We start from the raw sequence: 15155 nt of genomic DNA, 5'->3' as shown, positions 1-15155 counted from the left end.
AAAAAAAAAAAAAAAAGAATTCACCTGTGGTTTCGGAAGTTAGGTTGGTAACTTCGATGTCTCCCTATCATTCTTAAAGGACCTAGCTAGAGATCATATTTTTGGGGTGAATCCGAAGGGTATGCAAAAAAGAAAAAAATCAAACAGGTAAACCAAATTGCAAGATTCTTTTGTTCTTTTTATGCTCTTTTAATTTTCTAACAGAAGAATTGTAATTTTTGTTCTGGGTAGAACTTGGCTAAAGTAGGAAATTGAAATGAGATTTTGTTGTCTGACCTCGGTGTGAATTTAAAAGACTTTCAAGACACAAGTCCTCTTGTTGAGTTAAAAATAATTATTTGTAAAAACTGGGTTTTAAATACAGCCCTTTATCTTCCCTCGATTTGTTAGTATCTCAGTTCACTAACACAGCTTTCTCTCATTCATCAACAGAGCTCTTTTCTCGCAGTCCCCCCGGCTCCCCCACCCCAAATTCAAACAAGACAGGCACAACTGGTTCTATTTACAAGTCACAAAACAGAGAAGAAAAGTGTGTTCAGAAGCTGGAAAAATAGGGTGGGAGGTAGAATGGGGAAGATTGATTCTTTCCGCCTCTGTCTGTAAAGGTTGTAGAGTGAGAGAAAGAGAGACTTTGATTTTTCCTCTGAAGGTTTTTAGGAAGTATGTTCACTGGTGTTTCTCTTTCTGATGCAATATTCCCAAGGCTTTTTGGGCAAACCTGGGATAGACAATAGGATGAAGCAGGCTCCCCCAAAGATCAGAATTGCTCCTGCAGACACTGCACAAGCCACGGACCAGGAATACTCATATTCCAGTGGGATGGTCTCATTGGAGGTGATCAGCCACTGGACCGATTGTCGGAAAATCTCCAAAGTCACCAACACCATCAGTCCTGGAAGGGAAACAAAAAAGAGAGGGGTGTAGGAGAAGAGCAGGCAGAACTAGTGCATGGAGTTAAACATGTAATCAATTTATAATTCTTGCATCACCACAAAAGATCCAAGTCCAGCCCATGAATTTCATTGACCCTTATTTAGTGCCAATTTTGTGCTGACCGTTAGTTGACTAGATTCTTGTCTGTAGTTTTGAATAAATCTTCTATGTGGCAACATTGCGAATGCTCCTGATTCTTTGTGCCTGACAAGAAGACAGTGTAGGGCAGTGTTTTTCAAATGTGGCATCTTTAAGATGTGTGGACTTCCCTAGGACATTCTGGAAGTTGAAGTCCACATGCCCTAAAGTTGACAAGTTTACAAATCACTGGTGTAGGATGTTCCCCTTGGACACCTCTGTTTTAAGGAATGTCATGGTTAAAAGAATATTCCCCCCCCCATTCCTTCCACCCCATCTACTTCAGGAAAGAAAAGAAGGCTCTGCAGAATTCATACCTGATATTATAAAGAAACACGATGCTGGCTTCAGGAGGAACTCAACTCCTTTGCTCAGGACCATTGTGATGCAGAGGGATCCCATGGCCATCAAGGTGATGCTGAGGAGGGACACAACGGCTGCCGTGATGTTCAGTTCTATGCAGTGTTGCCAAGCAGGGGAGAAAAAGTAATTTCATTCCACCCAACATTCCACAGAGGAAAACGGGCATACTGGCAGGATAAGGACGAGGGGGGACATGATAGCAGTGTTCCAATATCTCAGGGGCTGCCACAAAGAAGAGGGAGTCAAGCTATTTTCCAAAGCGCCTGAAGGCAGGACAAGGAGCAACGGGTGGAAGCTAACCAAAGAGAGAAGCAACCTAGAACTAAGGAGAAACTTCCTGACAGTTAGAACAATTAACCAGTGGAACAATCTGCCTCCAGAAGCGGTGAATGCACCAACACTGGAAGTTTTTAAGAAGAAACTGGACAGCCATTTGTCCAAAATGGTATAGGGTTTCCTGCCTGAGCAGGGGGTTGGACTGGATGACCTCCAAGGTCCCTTCCAACTTTATCATTATTATTATTATTATATCTAGAGCAGTGTTTTTCAACCTTGGCAACTTTAAGATGCATGGATTTCAGCCTGGGGAATTCTGGGAGTTGAAGTCCACACATCTTAAAGTTACCAAGGGTGAGAAACGTTGATCTAAAGTAGCTGCTTCCCTCTTCACGTGTTGACCACCAAGTCATAATTCTTGTTAGCATGACTACAGCCATGTTGATTTCAACATAATTTGTAACTGGATTATTAAATTCCTGAGAAAATGGACATGGTCCTTGTAGCTGTGGGTGTGGCCAACTGTGTAATAAATCCCCGCTCTTCCTGGTTGCTTGAGACCTCTGAGGATGAAGCATGTGCAGGGATAAATGTGTCTTTGAGAAGCGGGATGGTTCTACTGGTTTTGAAAAAAGATAGTGGTGTGTCTGTTCTTCAACAGGCCAGCCTTGGATCCAGTTGAACTGGGCAACGTTCATCCAGTCTCCGACCACAGGCTCGGAAAATGTAAATGTTACCAGTAGCTCATACTCAAATTCTGGTTTGAATAGAGAGAACACTGCATGTTCCACCCATGTTAGAGTAGCAGGTTAGGATTGTGTCAATCATTTAAAGCAGGATTTCTCACTTAGCAACTTTAAGATGTATGGACTTCAACGCTCAGAATTCCCCCATCAGCCCACGCTGGCTGGGGAATTCTGGACACTGAAGTCCATACGTCTTAAATTCATTGAGATTGAGAAACACTGCTTTGCAAGGTGGCGAGATGGCTTGCTCCTTTCCCCCTCTATTCAGCATGATTCAGCATGATTGGTGGATAATACATGGCCGATTCAACAAGAGAGATCCCTTACAACAACGGAAACGTGATGCTTTGTCCTTAATGGCGGGTTTGAAGACGACTGTGGTGAAGCCCCCTCATCAATTCAGACAGCCCCTCTCCAAACCTCCTTGAATCAGCATATGCACCAAAAACCTTTCTAATTTCAAAAGTATGGGATGCAGAAGCTGTTGACTGACACACGGACTGTAGCTCCTTTCCTTCCTGCCACACAACACTTCAACCTGAACGCCTGGGATGTCTTACCCTTTTTTGTAGTCCTTAGGAAGATGTTGGCATTCTCCCCAGTGGTGAAGAATTTGAAGTAAGAACAGTTAGCTTCTGAAAAGAAAGAAAGCATTTATCTCGTTTGTCATTAAGTTATACCACAGGTGTCCCAAAGGTGCTTTTTTCAAGAGGCAGCTGGACTTCCTTGTTTCTCTTTGAAGACGTTTCGCTTCTCATCCAAGAAGCTTCTTCAGCTCTGACTGGATGGTGGGGAATGGAAGGATTTATACTCCTTGCAGACAGCTGAGGCCACTTGGAGCTGAAGAAGCTTCTCATCCAGTCAGAGCTGAAGAAGCTTCTTGGATGAGAAGTGAAACATCTTTAAGGAAAAACAAAGTCCAGTTGCCTCTTGAAAAAAGCACCTTTGGGACAACCATGACCTGGATGACTGAGAATCTCCAGAGACTTATGCCACAGGTCATCGTCAACTTAGGGCCATTTGTTTAATAACAGTTCAAAGTTATGGTGGTGCTGAAAAAAGTGACTTACAACTGGTCCTCGCACTTCCAACTATGACACATCCCTATGGTCACATCTCCGTGGTCACGTGATCAGAATGTAGGTGCTTCACAATTGTCTTTATGACGGTTGCAGCATTCTGAGTCACATGATCACCATTTGTGCTGACCAAAGGGGCTTCTGACAAGAAAAGTCAACGGGGGGGGGGGGGAGAGCCAGATTGGCTTAACAACCACAGTAAAAAAGGTCTTAAAATCAGATACAACTCACTTAACAACTGTATGACAATGGACAGTTGGACAGTTCCAACTATAGTCATAAGTCAAGGACTACCTTACTATATTCCTCCTCCTAATTTCTTCAAATTATCTCAAACGGAATTCATTTCTCATAAATCTCTCAATATTTCATCCACTTTAAGTACTAAAACAATAAATAAATCAAATCCTGGTCCAAAAAAGGACATTATGTTTTTGTTTTGTTTTTTTCTTTCCAAATACTGGCTATACAGAACAGTTCTAGCAATGAAACTTGAGAATTGCCATGAACTTAAGAAAATCACCTCAGGACGAGCCCCTTTACTTTGTCTGGGGAAACACTTTGCCATCCCATGTAGACTAGCATTAATCTCCTTTTATAATCCTTTTCCAGTGTAATTCCTTTTGCCTGTCCAGTTTCAGAAACAGCCACACTCAGACCTTTCTGTTGGACTGTACTGGAGACTGTTTCTGACATCAAATTTCCCCTCTGAAATAAAATCTCTTTCTCAGGGACCACAGAATTGCTGCCCTGGTTACTATTAATAATTTAATTACTAAGACCATAACGTACTATTTTTGTATGCCTTTAATGCCAAATAAATGTTGGTATAAATCTTTGCCAAATATTCACGATAGAAGCATTAAATATCAAACATATGCTGATAAATTAAAACAGTTGCACAAGATAACAAACACGTTTTAACTGAAGCCCTTTTAAGATACAGAACTCTTGGAAACGGTTTCTTCCAACAGGAACTTTTATTAAAAGAAGTTGATAGCAGGCATGATAGACAGGATCTGAGGGATTCCCTTACAATTCGATGTTTTAAAGTGTCCCTAAGCAGACCCCCACCCCGTAGTTCTTCCGGGCGATTCAAACCAGCAGATTTCTAGGTGTTAACTCCAGGAGAGATAACATCAATCTGGCTCCGTTGGCACGATCATTCAACATCTCCTCACACAGATCCTGGAGGCTGCATCTCCCCCCCCCCTTTCTCTCGCTGGCCGGTAAGGAGGAAAAGTTCAGAGGGGCATAGGATGAAAGGCAAATGGCTACATTGTTATGGTTAGCAGACCCGAACCGAATCAACAAAAGGTTACTTTGTAGTGAATAGAGGAAGTGAAAGTAATAAAAAACCCCATGTATACCCCCTCCCCCTTAGTAGTATGACAGGATCCAGGAGAGAGTAAGAATTGGTTTTATATCAGAATAGATAGATAGAAATGAAATATAACTGGATTCTGACATCCTGCCCCCCTTAAAAATAAGAGAGATCCACCTGTAAAGAAAACAAAACAGGTATAAAAGTTAGTCTGGCTTGTTAGGATACTCTGTATGAAACTTATTTAATAGCTTCGGCGCTCTGACATGACGTTTATGGACCCACTTGTTCTGTGAGGAGGGGAGGTGTTTCCATGCTACTAGGTATTGAGTTGTCCCATGATATCTCCTAGAGTCTAGGATTTCCTTTATTTCGAAGTGTTGTTCTCCTTCCACCATGATTGGAGGTGGTGGTGGGGGAAATTTTTGGCCGTAAGGGTGACTGTTGTTCTCTTTTCAGCAAACTGCAGTGAAAAATTGGGTGTATTTGCCTGAGATTTTTGGGTAATTCTAATTCTACTGTTACTGGGTTTATGATTCTTTTAATTGGAAAAGGTCCTATATATTTTGGTCCAGGTTTTTTACAGGGTTGTAGGGATTTTAGGTATTTTGTAGACAAATATACCATTTCTCCTATAATGAATGGTGTGGGTTCAACTCTTTTTTTTATCTGCTTGTGCTTTGTATGCTTGCCTAGCTTTGTCTAGGGCTTTTCTAACTATTGGCCAGGTGTTTTGTAATTGTTCTATCCATTCTTTCAGTGATGGAATTGCCGGTTCGTTTGGGATTAGTTCTGGCATGGGGTTGAAACTTTGAACGGTAGCTATTTGAAAAGGAGTGTAACCTGTGCTGGAGTGGACTGCATTATTGTAGGCAACTTCTGCGAAAGGGAGTAGGTCCGTCCAATTCAACTGCTGGAAATTAATAAAGCATCTTAAATATTGCTCCAGTACTGAGTTAGATTTCTCTGCTTGACCGTTCTCTTGAGGATGATGACTAGATGTCAGTCCCTGAGTGGTCCCTAAAAGGGATAAAAATTCCTTCCAAAACGCAGATGTAAATTGCACTCCCCTATCAGATATGATGCGTTAGGGTGCCCCATGCAATCTGTAAATATGCTGCATGAAAAGTTTCGCTAAGGCTTTTGCGGTGGGAATCTTTTGGCAAGGGATAAAGTGCACCTGTTTCGAAAACAAGTCCGTGACCATCCAGACAACAGTATTCCCATTGCTTTCTGGTAATTCCACTATAAAATCCATGGCTATTTCCCTCGAGGGGGCTGAGGGATTTGCCACTGTATGTAACAGTCCGGGCGATTTCCCTTGCAACCTCTTTGCAGTTGCGCACATTGGGCAGCTCGCCACGTAACTTTCTATGTCCTTTTGGGCTCTGGTGGTTACTGGAGCTGCCAGTTGTGATTCTACCATCATCAGTTTAGAGTCGGTGGCTCGCATGCTGTTATATTGGGGCATGCGAAATAGTGCATCTGCCAGGAAGTTCTTTCCCCCCAGCAAGTGCTTGAGCGTAAAGTGGAATTAGTGAAAATGTTGGGACCAGCGGGCTTGCTTGGGGTTGAGCTTCCTGGGTGTTTTCAAGGCTTCCAGGTTTTTGTGGTCTGTCCACACCTGAAAAGGTATTTTATTCCCTTCAAGGAATTGTCGCCACGTAAGTAATGACCAACGTATCCCATATGCCTCTTTCTCCCACACGGGCCAGCGCTGTTCCGTTTCAGTGAGTTTCTTGGACGTATACGCGCAGGGTTGCAATACCCCTTCATTGTTTTCTTGTAATAGTACAGCCCGCACTGCCACATCACTTGCATCCGCCTGTATTACGAAGGGCTTATCCATGTCTGGATGCCTCAGTACTGGTTCGGCAAAAAAGAGTCTCTTTAATCTCTCAAATGCCGCTTGGCATTCCATTGTCCAATTTAGTGGCTGGCTAGGTTTCACTGAAGATTCTCCCTTCGTTTTTAGTAAGTTCGTGAGGGGCAGGGCTATCTGGGCAAATGAGGGCATGAATTGGTGATAAAAGTTTACAAAGCCCAGGAAACTTGGCAGCTGCTTTCTTGTGCGAGTTGGTGCCCATTCTAATACTGCTCTGACCTTCTCTGGGTCCATCTCAATGACCTGTGGGGATATGCGATAACCCAGGTAGTCTATTCTTTCCTGGTGGAATTCGCATTTCGATAGTTTGGCATATAGGTGGGCAGCTCAGAGTTTCTTTAAAACCGCTCTGACTAGGTTGACATGTGCCTCTTTGGATTCGGTGAAGATAAGGATGTCGTCTAAATAAACCAGGACCCCCTTAAATAGGTGCTCCCTTAGTACCTCGTTGATTAATTGCATAAATACTGCGGGACCCCCTTGTAATCCAAATGGCAAAACTTTGAATTGGTAGCACCCCATTGGGCAATTAAATGCGGTTTTCCATTCATCCCCTTTCTTAATTCTAACGTGGTAATACGCTTCCCTTAGATCTAGTTTAGTAAAAATTCTTCCTTTCGAGAGGTGTGATAACATGTCCTTCATGAGGGGCAGGGGGTATAGGTTGCTTTCACTGATTGTATTCAATAGGCAGTAGTCCATGCATAAGCGTAAAGAGCCGTCCTTCTCTCTAAAGAGGACCGGGGCAGCCACTTTAGGCTTGGCAGGTTCGATGAACCCCCTTTCTAGGTTTTTCTTTATGAATCTTTCCATTTCCTCCTTCTCCTTTGGGTTCATGGAGTATAGTCTGGGCTTCGGGAGTTTTGCCCCAGGCTTGAATTCTATGGCACAGTCCATGGGTCGGTGGGGGGGGGGGAGCTCATCCGCCCTCTCCTCACTGAAAACTTCAGCAAGATCTCTGTATTCCTCTGGTATTTCGGGCAGCCCCTTTTCCTCTCCCATGGATGCTTTTTCCGTTCTTAATTTTGGTAGATCCCCTTGGGGTTTTAAGTCCGTAGGGTCCCCCTTCGGGAAATTGATTTCTGCCATCCTCCAATTTACCCAGGGGTTCCATTTCTTTAACCATTCCAGCCCTAGGATCATTGGGCATTCCATGCCTGGGGTCACTACAAACGTTATGTCTTCCTCATGGTTTCCCAGGGATAGGTGGACTGGTAAAGTGGCTAGGGTAGCTGGCACCTCCCCCCTGCTATGGACCCATCTAACTGGCCAAATGAGATTGGTTGTTCTAGCCTCCTCACCGGAATGCCCAGATTCCCCACTAGCATCAGGCTAATGAGGCAGTGGGTGCAGCCAGAGTCTATTAAGGCTTTCACCTTGACAGCTTCGGGCATGGGGGGAATTAATATAGTCACTGTCTTGAGGATGGGTGCGATGGGTCCACTTACCAGGGGTTCGCCCTCCGAGCTGCCGTCTGAGGCGTCCACCGGCCCTGCGGTGTAGGCTGGAGTTCCTTCCCCACATTGGGCAGAGGTTGGGGATTCCACAGCCTCTATCACTCTCATGGCGGGTTCTTTTGGCTTAGCTGGGGACTTCCCGGATTTACTGGCCGGTGATCTGTCTGGGTTGTGCTGGGGGGCTTTCGAGCAGCATTCTACAGCCCGATGCCCCTCTCTCCCACATTTGAAAAAGCCCGTTGGCTTCTTGGCCATAGCCGGTGGCTTCGCTGGCTCGCGCGTCGGCTCAGGCGGTGAGCGACCCCATGGTTTTCCTCGGCGGTGCCTCTTCAGTAGGTTTATCTCTGCTTCCTCTGCCAGGACGTACCACTCATCGAGTTGGTGTGTGTCCCCCCAGGGCAGGCAAGCGTCATACAGGTTGTAATTTAGGCCGTCTTTGAAATGGCTAAGGAGGATGTCTTCCGGCCAGTTCAGCTTGCTGGCAATGGCCTGGAATTCTTGCATATATTCGGCTACTGGGCGTCTGCCTTGCCTCACCATTTTGATTCTTTCGCGGGCTTTGCCATCAGCCAGGGGGTCCTCAAATTGCCTTCTCAGAGAGGACATGAAACAGTTGAAGTCGTTGAGCTCTGGGGCATCGGAATCGTGCAAATTCACCATCCAATCTGCGGCCAGTCCGTCCAGAGCGGATTGCACAATACGGATATGGGCTTTGTCATTAGGGATGTGCTGCCCGTATTCCTCCATGTAGCTGAGGACTTGGGTTAGGAAAAACCCCAAGCATGTTGGCTTCCCCTTGAATTTCGCGTCCAGCGGCGGGAGTCTTTGAATGGATCGGTGCCTTCGCCATCGGTGGTATTGTCTTCCATCCGGATCGCCATCTGCGGGTTGGCGGGGAGTGGGGGCTGCTGAAGTGGTCGCTACTGGATCAGCAGACGTCCCTGGGACTGCAGGTTCCAATTCCCCCTCAGTGTCTCTCCAGCTGCAGCTCCAGGTGCTGGTGCGGCCACAGGGCTCAGAATTCTCCTCCCCTAGGGAGCCGAGGGTTCTTTTCATCAGGTCTATAGCTTTCTCTAGGATCCAGTTCGAGTGCTGTGCCCAACTTCCTTCCTCTTCGCTCACGTGCAGGGATTTCTCCATCTCCTGCTTCCATTCTGGTTGGTTGGCCCCCCATCTCAGGGTCACCTTTCTTGATCTCTTTTCCCACTCGCCTTTCTTTCCAACGCCCATTGACTACCGAGGTTTGTGGTTACGTGTCTCCACCACCTCTTCTGCTGAGGAGTATGACATTTCAGATCCCGACAGCTGGCAGGTTTTTGGTCGGGGGAAAGGCCCCCTCTCCATGGGGGTTTCTCCCTTCCCTGCCTCGTCGTCTGACATTGTATTTTTTGCAAATTCCCCTGCCAAGGTTCTCCCTTCCAGGTTGACTATTACTGCAGATCCTGTCTAATGTAAGGACCCACTTCAATCCACATCTTAAGAAAGCAGAACTCTTGGAAACGGTTTCTTCCAACAGGAACTTTTATTAAAAGAAATTGATAGCAGGCATGATAGACAGGATCTGAGGGATTCCCTTACAATTCGATGTTTTAAAGTGTCCCTAAGCAGACCCCCCACCCCACAGTTCTTCCGGGCGATTCAAACAGGCAGATTTCTCCAGGAGAGATAACATCAATCCAGCTCCATTGGCACGATCATTCAACATCTCCTCACACAGATCCTGGAGGCTGCATCTCCCCCCCCCCTTTCTCTCGCTGGCCGGTAAGGAGGAGAAGTTCAGAGGGGCATAGGATGAAAGGCAAATGGCTACATTGTTATGGTTAGCAGACCGGAAGCGAATCAACAAAAGGTTACTTTGTAGTGAATAGAGGAAGTGAAAGTAATAAAAAAAACCCCATGTATACCCCCTCCCCCTTAGTAGTATGACAGGATCCAGGAGAGAGTAAGAATTGGTTTTATATCAGAGTAGATAGATAGAAATGAAATATAACTGGATTCTGACAGAAGGTTAACTTGTCATTATTTAAGCTATTTAATCAAGAATACTCTTTCACTGCAATGACTGTAAAACTGAAAATGTGCATTTCTTGATTTCATGAAACATTTGTCTAAAGTTTAAACCCTGAAAACAGAGAAAATGCACTCTGTTTAATTTTATATTGAATGCTTTTTCAGCATATAAAGCAAAGTACGTCTTTGGTCAAATTGGTTTAGTTGCCAAGAAATTGTAGAGTTTGTAAGGTAAATTAAATACTTTTGAAACAGGATGAAAATAGTGAAAAATACAATCAATTTAGATATATTGATAGCTGACTGCAGGGGTGAAATAGATTTATAGATAGTCCTTGACTTACAACTACAACTGGGACCAGAGTTTCCATTGCTAAGCAAGGTGTTTCTTTGAGTTTTGCTTGATTTTATGACCTTTTTTGCCATGGTTGTTAAGCAAATCACTTCAGTTCTTAAGTGAATCTCACAGTCACCAATCTGGATCTGAATCTGGCTTCCCCCATTGACTTTGCTTGTCGGGAAGATCACAAATGGTGATCACATGATCCTGGGAAGCTGCAACCATAGTAAATGTCTACTGGCTTTCATGTGCCCGAATGTTGATCCTTTGACGTGGGGATGCTGCGATGGTTGTAACTGTGAGGATCAGTTAGAAGTTACTTTTTTCAGTATCATTGTAACCAATCTTAACTCTTATGAGTTGTAGTCCAAAACATTTAGATGGCAGCATGTTGGGGAACGCTTGCCCATTGTACTTATATGATTTAATTATTTTAACGAAAGATTCCTGAAGTAACCTCTTGGCAATTTTCTCTTGAATTAATTACAATTACAGTTATTTTTTTCAAATTGGGGAGACATTACTTAACAAAAAAAAAGTGGAAGAAAAGAGAACAAAACAACAAAACATTTTTATATGAGAATTCTTATGCATATGCACACAGATAATAACCCAATAATATCATTTTAGTTTTGCACAGTTTCAATAAAGAATGAATGTAGTACTCCGTGGATTGAAGAGCTGGTATATTTTGTGGCTTATGAATGAGGTGCTTTCAGATGTAAATTATGTAAAGCGGTTGCAATTAAAATGACAACTATAATCCTACTGTATTTCTGCTGGCACATGCTTTTTCCAAGTTACCAACAATTTCTTACAGCGTTCTCCTTTACATCATTATATATTATATAAAAAAAATTGCTGCCTGCCAGATGTTTCTGCCACAAAAAACCATGTAATATTTGAAAAGAAAACACTTTTTCCTTTTAAGCATTCTTTGGCTTTGCAGACTGACATGGCCACCAGTTTCTTCCTGCATATCTGCAATGCACCAGCGTATTTTGCAGTCCTAAGAACTAGCAACTTGCTCCTGATGTTTTTTCCCCATAAAGTAAAAATATTGTTCTAAAGACACCATATAAATGAAAGACAAATGTGTGTGTGTGTGTGTGTGTGTGTGTCTTTCTCTCTATATATATTGTGTATATATATATATATATTATGTATACAGTATATATATTGTGTGTATATAATATACGGTATACTGTATATTAACCAAATATTTCTTATTTGGTTAATATATATATTAACCAAATAAGAAAGAAAAATGAACACCAGGATATAACAAACCAGACTGTTTAATATAAACAAGCCTGTGGTTAAAAAGAGTCACTAAGCTTTTGTCAGGCCAAACTACCGACGTCATCAGAGTTGGAGTAAAAGGAGACCAGGAAGGCAGCTCATATAACCTCCTGCCTCTGCGCCCGGCTCCTTGAGTGCATCATTGGCCCGTTGATTGTATTAATCCGTACTGCGCAGAGTTGTTCCACATCAGGCAAACTGTCCTTGGCTCCGCCAGTTGTTTTACGATCCTCAAGTGCTCTTTTAGAGCGTGTGCAAGCACTTGGAGGGCAGCTGTCAACCGGTCCCTGCGCCCAGTCTCCCTCCCTCCCAGGGCCATTATCCTCCCCCACCCCCAAGGCTGTTGTCGTCTCCCCCGTAATTCCTCCGCCCCAGTCCTGCAAAAAGCAGCTGTTCCGGCATTCCTGCTCTGCGTCTTCCCCCTCCCTCCCCCTCCTTCCAGATCGCCTCTGCCCATCCGTCCCCAGCTTAGGGCCATTTGGTCAGTCATCTCCGCCCATGGGAGTCATGGTCGCCTCACCTGTAGAGCCATCGTCCCAATTATGCAAGATGCTGTCCCATTGTTTCGATCTCTGGTTTTTCCCTGTAACCAGGTCATCGTCCTCCTTAGGGATCGTGCCCATCTCATCCATCATTCTACCGCCCCAATCCTGCGAAGGAAGAGTTGAGTGTCTTCTCAGCAGACCGTGGCGCTGTCTTTCCCATCCCCTAAGAGTCTGATAAGCTGGCAAAAGATCTACATGCCGGTTGATGGAATTTTCATCAGAGAGCCAGGCTTCCTTGAGTAGGTGGCCACCCTTGGTAGTCTCACGAGCTATAACCTCTGTGTTAGCTAGATCGAACGTGTGGCCAAAGCTGGACATATGGGCCCACACTTGTGAGCATTGCTCCTGCCTTCTAATAGTCAGTTCATGTTCATGGACCCTGGTCCTCAGCCTTTTAGTAGTTTCCCCAACGTAATTGCTTGCACAGTCCTTGCAATTGATTCTGTAAACTACAGACGATCTTTGATCGTTGGGGAGCAGCTCTTTTGGATGCATGATCTTGGACCTTAGGGTCTGCTCGGGCCTATGGGCAACGCTCACATTGTAGGGGGCCAACAGCCATGCCGTGGCCTCGGAGACACCATGGATGTAAGGGAGGGTTGTCCGTGTGGCCGGCATTGCTGTCACATTGGAGCATGAGTCCCTATGATTCTGATGTGGTCTACTATGCTGTCTCACAAACCCCATGGGATAGCCATTGTGCCTAAAGATGTGATGGAGATGTTTTTTCTCCTCAACTTTGGCTCTGCCTGTGCTACAATGGGAATTGACCCGTTTAAATAGCATCTGGATACAGCTGATTTTATGTGCTACCGGGTGATTGCTACTATAATGTAGGGTTCTATCCGTATGGGTGGGTTTACGGTATACAGACATGCACAATGTGCCATTGGGGCGTCGGCTGATCAGTACATCCAGAAAGGCAAGACTGCCTTGGGTCTCTTCTTCTGTCGTGAAGCAGATGTCTGGATATACTGAGTTCAGTTCCTCCAAGAATTTGGCGCTATCCTGTCTTTTAACGATCACAAAGGTATCATCTACATAACGCGCCCAGAATTTTGGGCAGTACCTAGACATCACTATTGCCTCTAGCCGCTGGAGAACCGCCTCAGCAATAATGCCTGAAATGCGGGATCCCATTGGCGTCCCTTTTATCTGTTCGTATACCACGCCCCGAAAGGTGAAGTATGTCTTCAGGCACAAGGTTAGCAACTGTATCAAATCATTGGTATGGAGAGAGTCCTTATGTTGTTCCGGCCCCTCTTGTAGGAGGTCCCTTATTGCCGTGACCGCCAGATCTTGGGGGATAAAGAGTGAGGTAACATAAAATGATATCATTACCTCATCTTTCTCTATCCTTAGGGGCTTTATTTTCTCTAGAAACTCCTCAGCCGATTTCACAGTGGTCTCATTGTTATCGACCAGGTGGCTGATGCGACCGCTAAGCCATTTGGCTAGTCCCAAAGTGGGTGTGCCCCTGAAGGACACAATAGGGGGGGGACTCCCTCTTTGTGTACTTTCGGGCGGCCATAAAACCTAGCCATGGCTGCGTCGCTGGGATGTATCCTCCTCAATGTGTCGTCATTGATTTTACCCCGTTTGAGGTTGCTAAGTACCTTACTAATGCGGTTTGTGTGCGTTGTCATCGGATCTTTGGTGATGACTTGGGCCCATATGTCCAGCTTTGGGCCCATATGTCCAGCTTTGGCCACACGTTCGATCTAGCTAACGCAGAGGTTATAGCTCGTGAGACTACCAAGGGTGGCCACCTACTCAAGGAAGCCTGGCTCTCTGATGAAAATTCCATCAACCGGCATGTAGATCTTTTGCCGGCTTATCAGACTCTTAGGGGATGGGAAAGACAGTGCCACGGTCTGCTGAGAAGACACTCAACTCTTCCTTCGCAAGATTGGGGCGGTAGAATGATGGATGAGATGGGCACGATCCCTAAGGAGGAGGATGACCTGCTTAAAGGGAAAAACCAGAGATCGAAACAATGGGACAGCATCTTGCATAATTGGGACGATGGCTCTACAGGTGAGGCGACCACGACTCCCATGGGTGGAGATGACTGACCAAATGGCCCTAAGCCGGGGACAGACGGGCAGAGGCGATCTGGAAGGAGGGGAGGGAGGGGGAAGACGCAGAGCAGGAATGCCGGAACAGCTGCTTTTTGCAGGACTGGGGCGGAGGAATTACGGGGGAGACAACGGCCTTGGGGGTGGGGGAGGATAATGGCCCTGGGAGGGAGGGAGACTGGGCGCAGGGACCGGTTGACAGCCGCCCTCCAAGTGCTTGCACACGCTCTAAAAGAGCACTTGAGGATCGTAAAACAACTGGCGGAGCCAAGGACAGTTTGCCTGATGCGGAACAACTCTGCGCAGTACGGATTAATACAATCAACAGGCCAATGATGCGCTCAAGGAGCCGGGCACAGAGGCAGGAGGTTATATGAGCTGCCTTCCTGATCTCCTTTTACTCCAACTCTGATGACGTCAGTAGTTTGGCCTGACGAAAGCTTAGTGACTCTTTTTTTATATATATATAAAGATTTTATTGTTTTTTTTTCATCAACATATGTTAATTTTTCCAATCAACAAGTTGTCTGGAGTTTGCTATGCTAATACATGTTCAATTCCTAATCCTTCATTCTTTCCTCTAGCCAAGAATAAAATAGGTTCCAAATTTGATAGTAGTCTGTATCTTCTTTATCTTTCAACCTCATAGTTAATCTGTCCATCTCTGCACATTCCAATA

At 45.0% G+C, this 15155-nt stretch overlaps 1 protein-coding gene across 3 annotated transcripts in view; it reads right to left on the bottom strand.

The window, feature by feature from the left end:
* Positions 1–650: 650 nt before the first annotated feature.
* The window catches only part of LOC107288145 (voltage-dependent calcium channel gamma-6 subunit-like), a 68675-nt gene continuing 54170 nt past the window's right edge, over positions 651–15155 (bottom strand). The window contains exons 2-3 of one of the 3 annotated variants that reach the window (XM_015816730.1): positions 3017–3091; positions 651–892 (exon numbers count right to left, since the gene is read on the bottom strand). In XM_015816730.1, the coding sequence (XP_015672216.1) occupies positions 654–892; positions 3017–3091 (314 nt within the window). In that variant the 3' untranslated portion in view covers positions 651–653. Of the gene's footprint in view, positions 893–1388; positions 1527–3016; positions 3092–15155 lie in introns of those variants that run through there. The other 2 variants (XR_001548891.1, XR_001548890.1) reach the window with 2 other exon arrangements.

The sequence above is a fragment of the Protobothrops mucrosquamatus genome, unplaced genomic scaffold (genome assembly GCF_001527695.2).
Source record: "Protobothrops mucrosquamatus isolate PMUCROS unplaced genomic scaffold, P.Mucros_1.0 scaffold487, whole genome shotgun sequence".
Classification (NCBI taxonomy): Eukaryota; Metazoa; Chordata; class Lepidosauria; order Squamata; family Viperidae; genus Protobothrops; species Protobothrops mucrosquamatus.
This window is presented reverse-complemented; position numbering and strand designations above follow the sequence as displayed.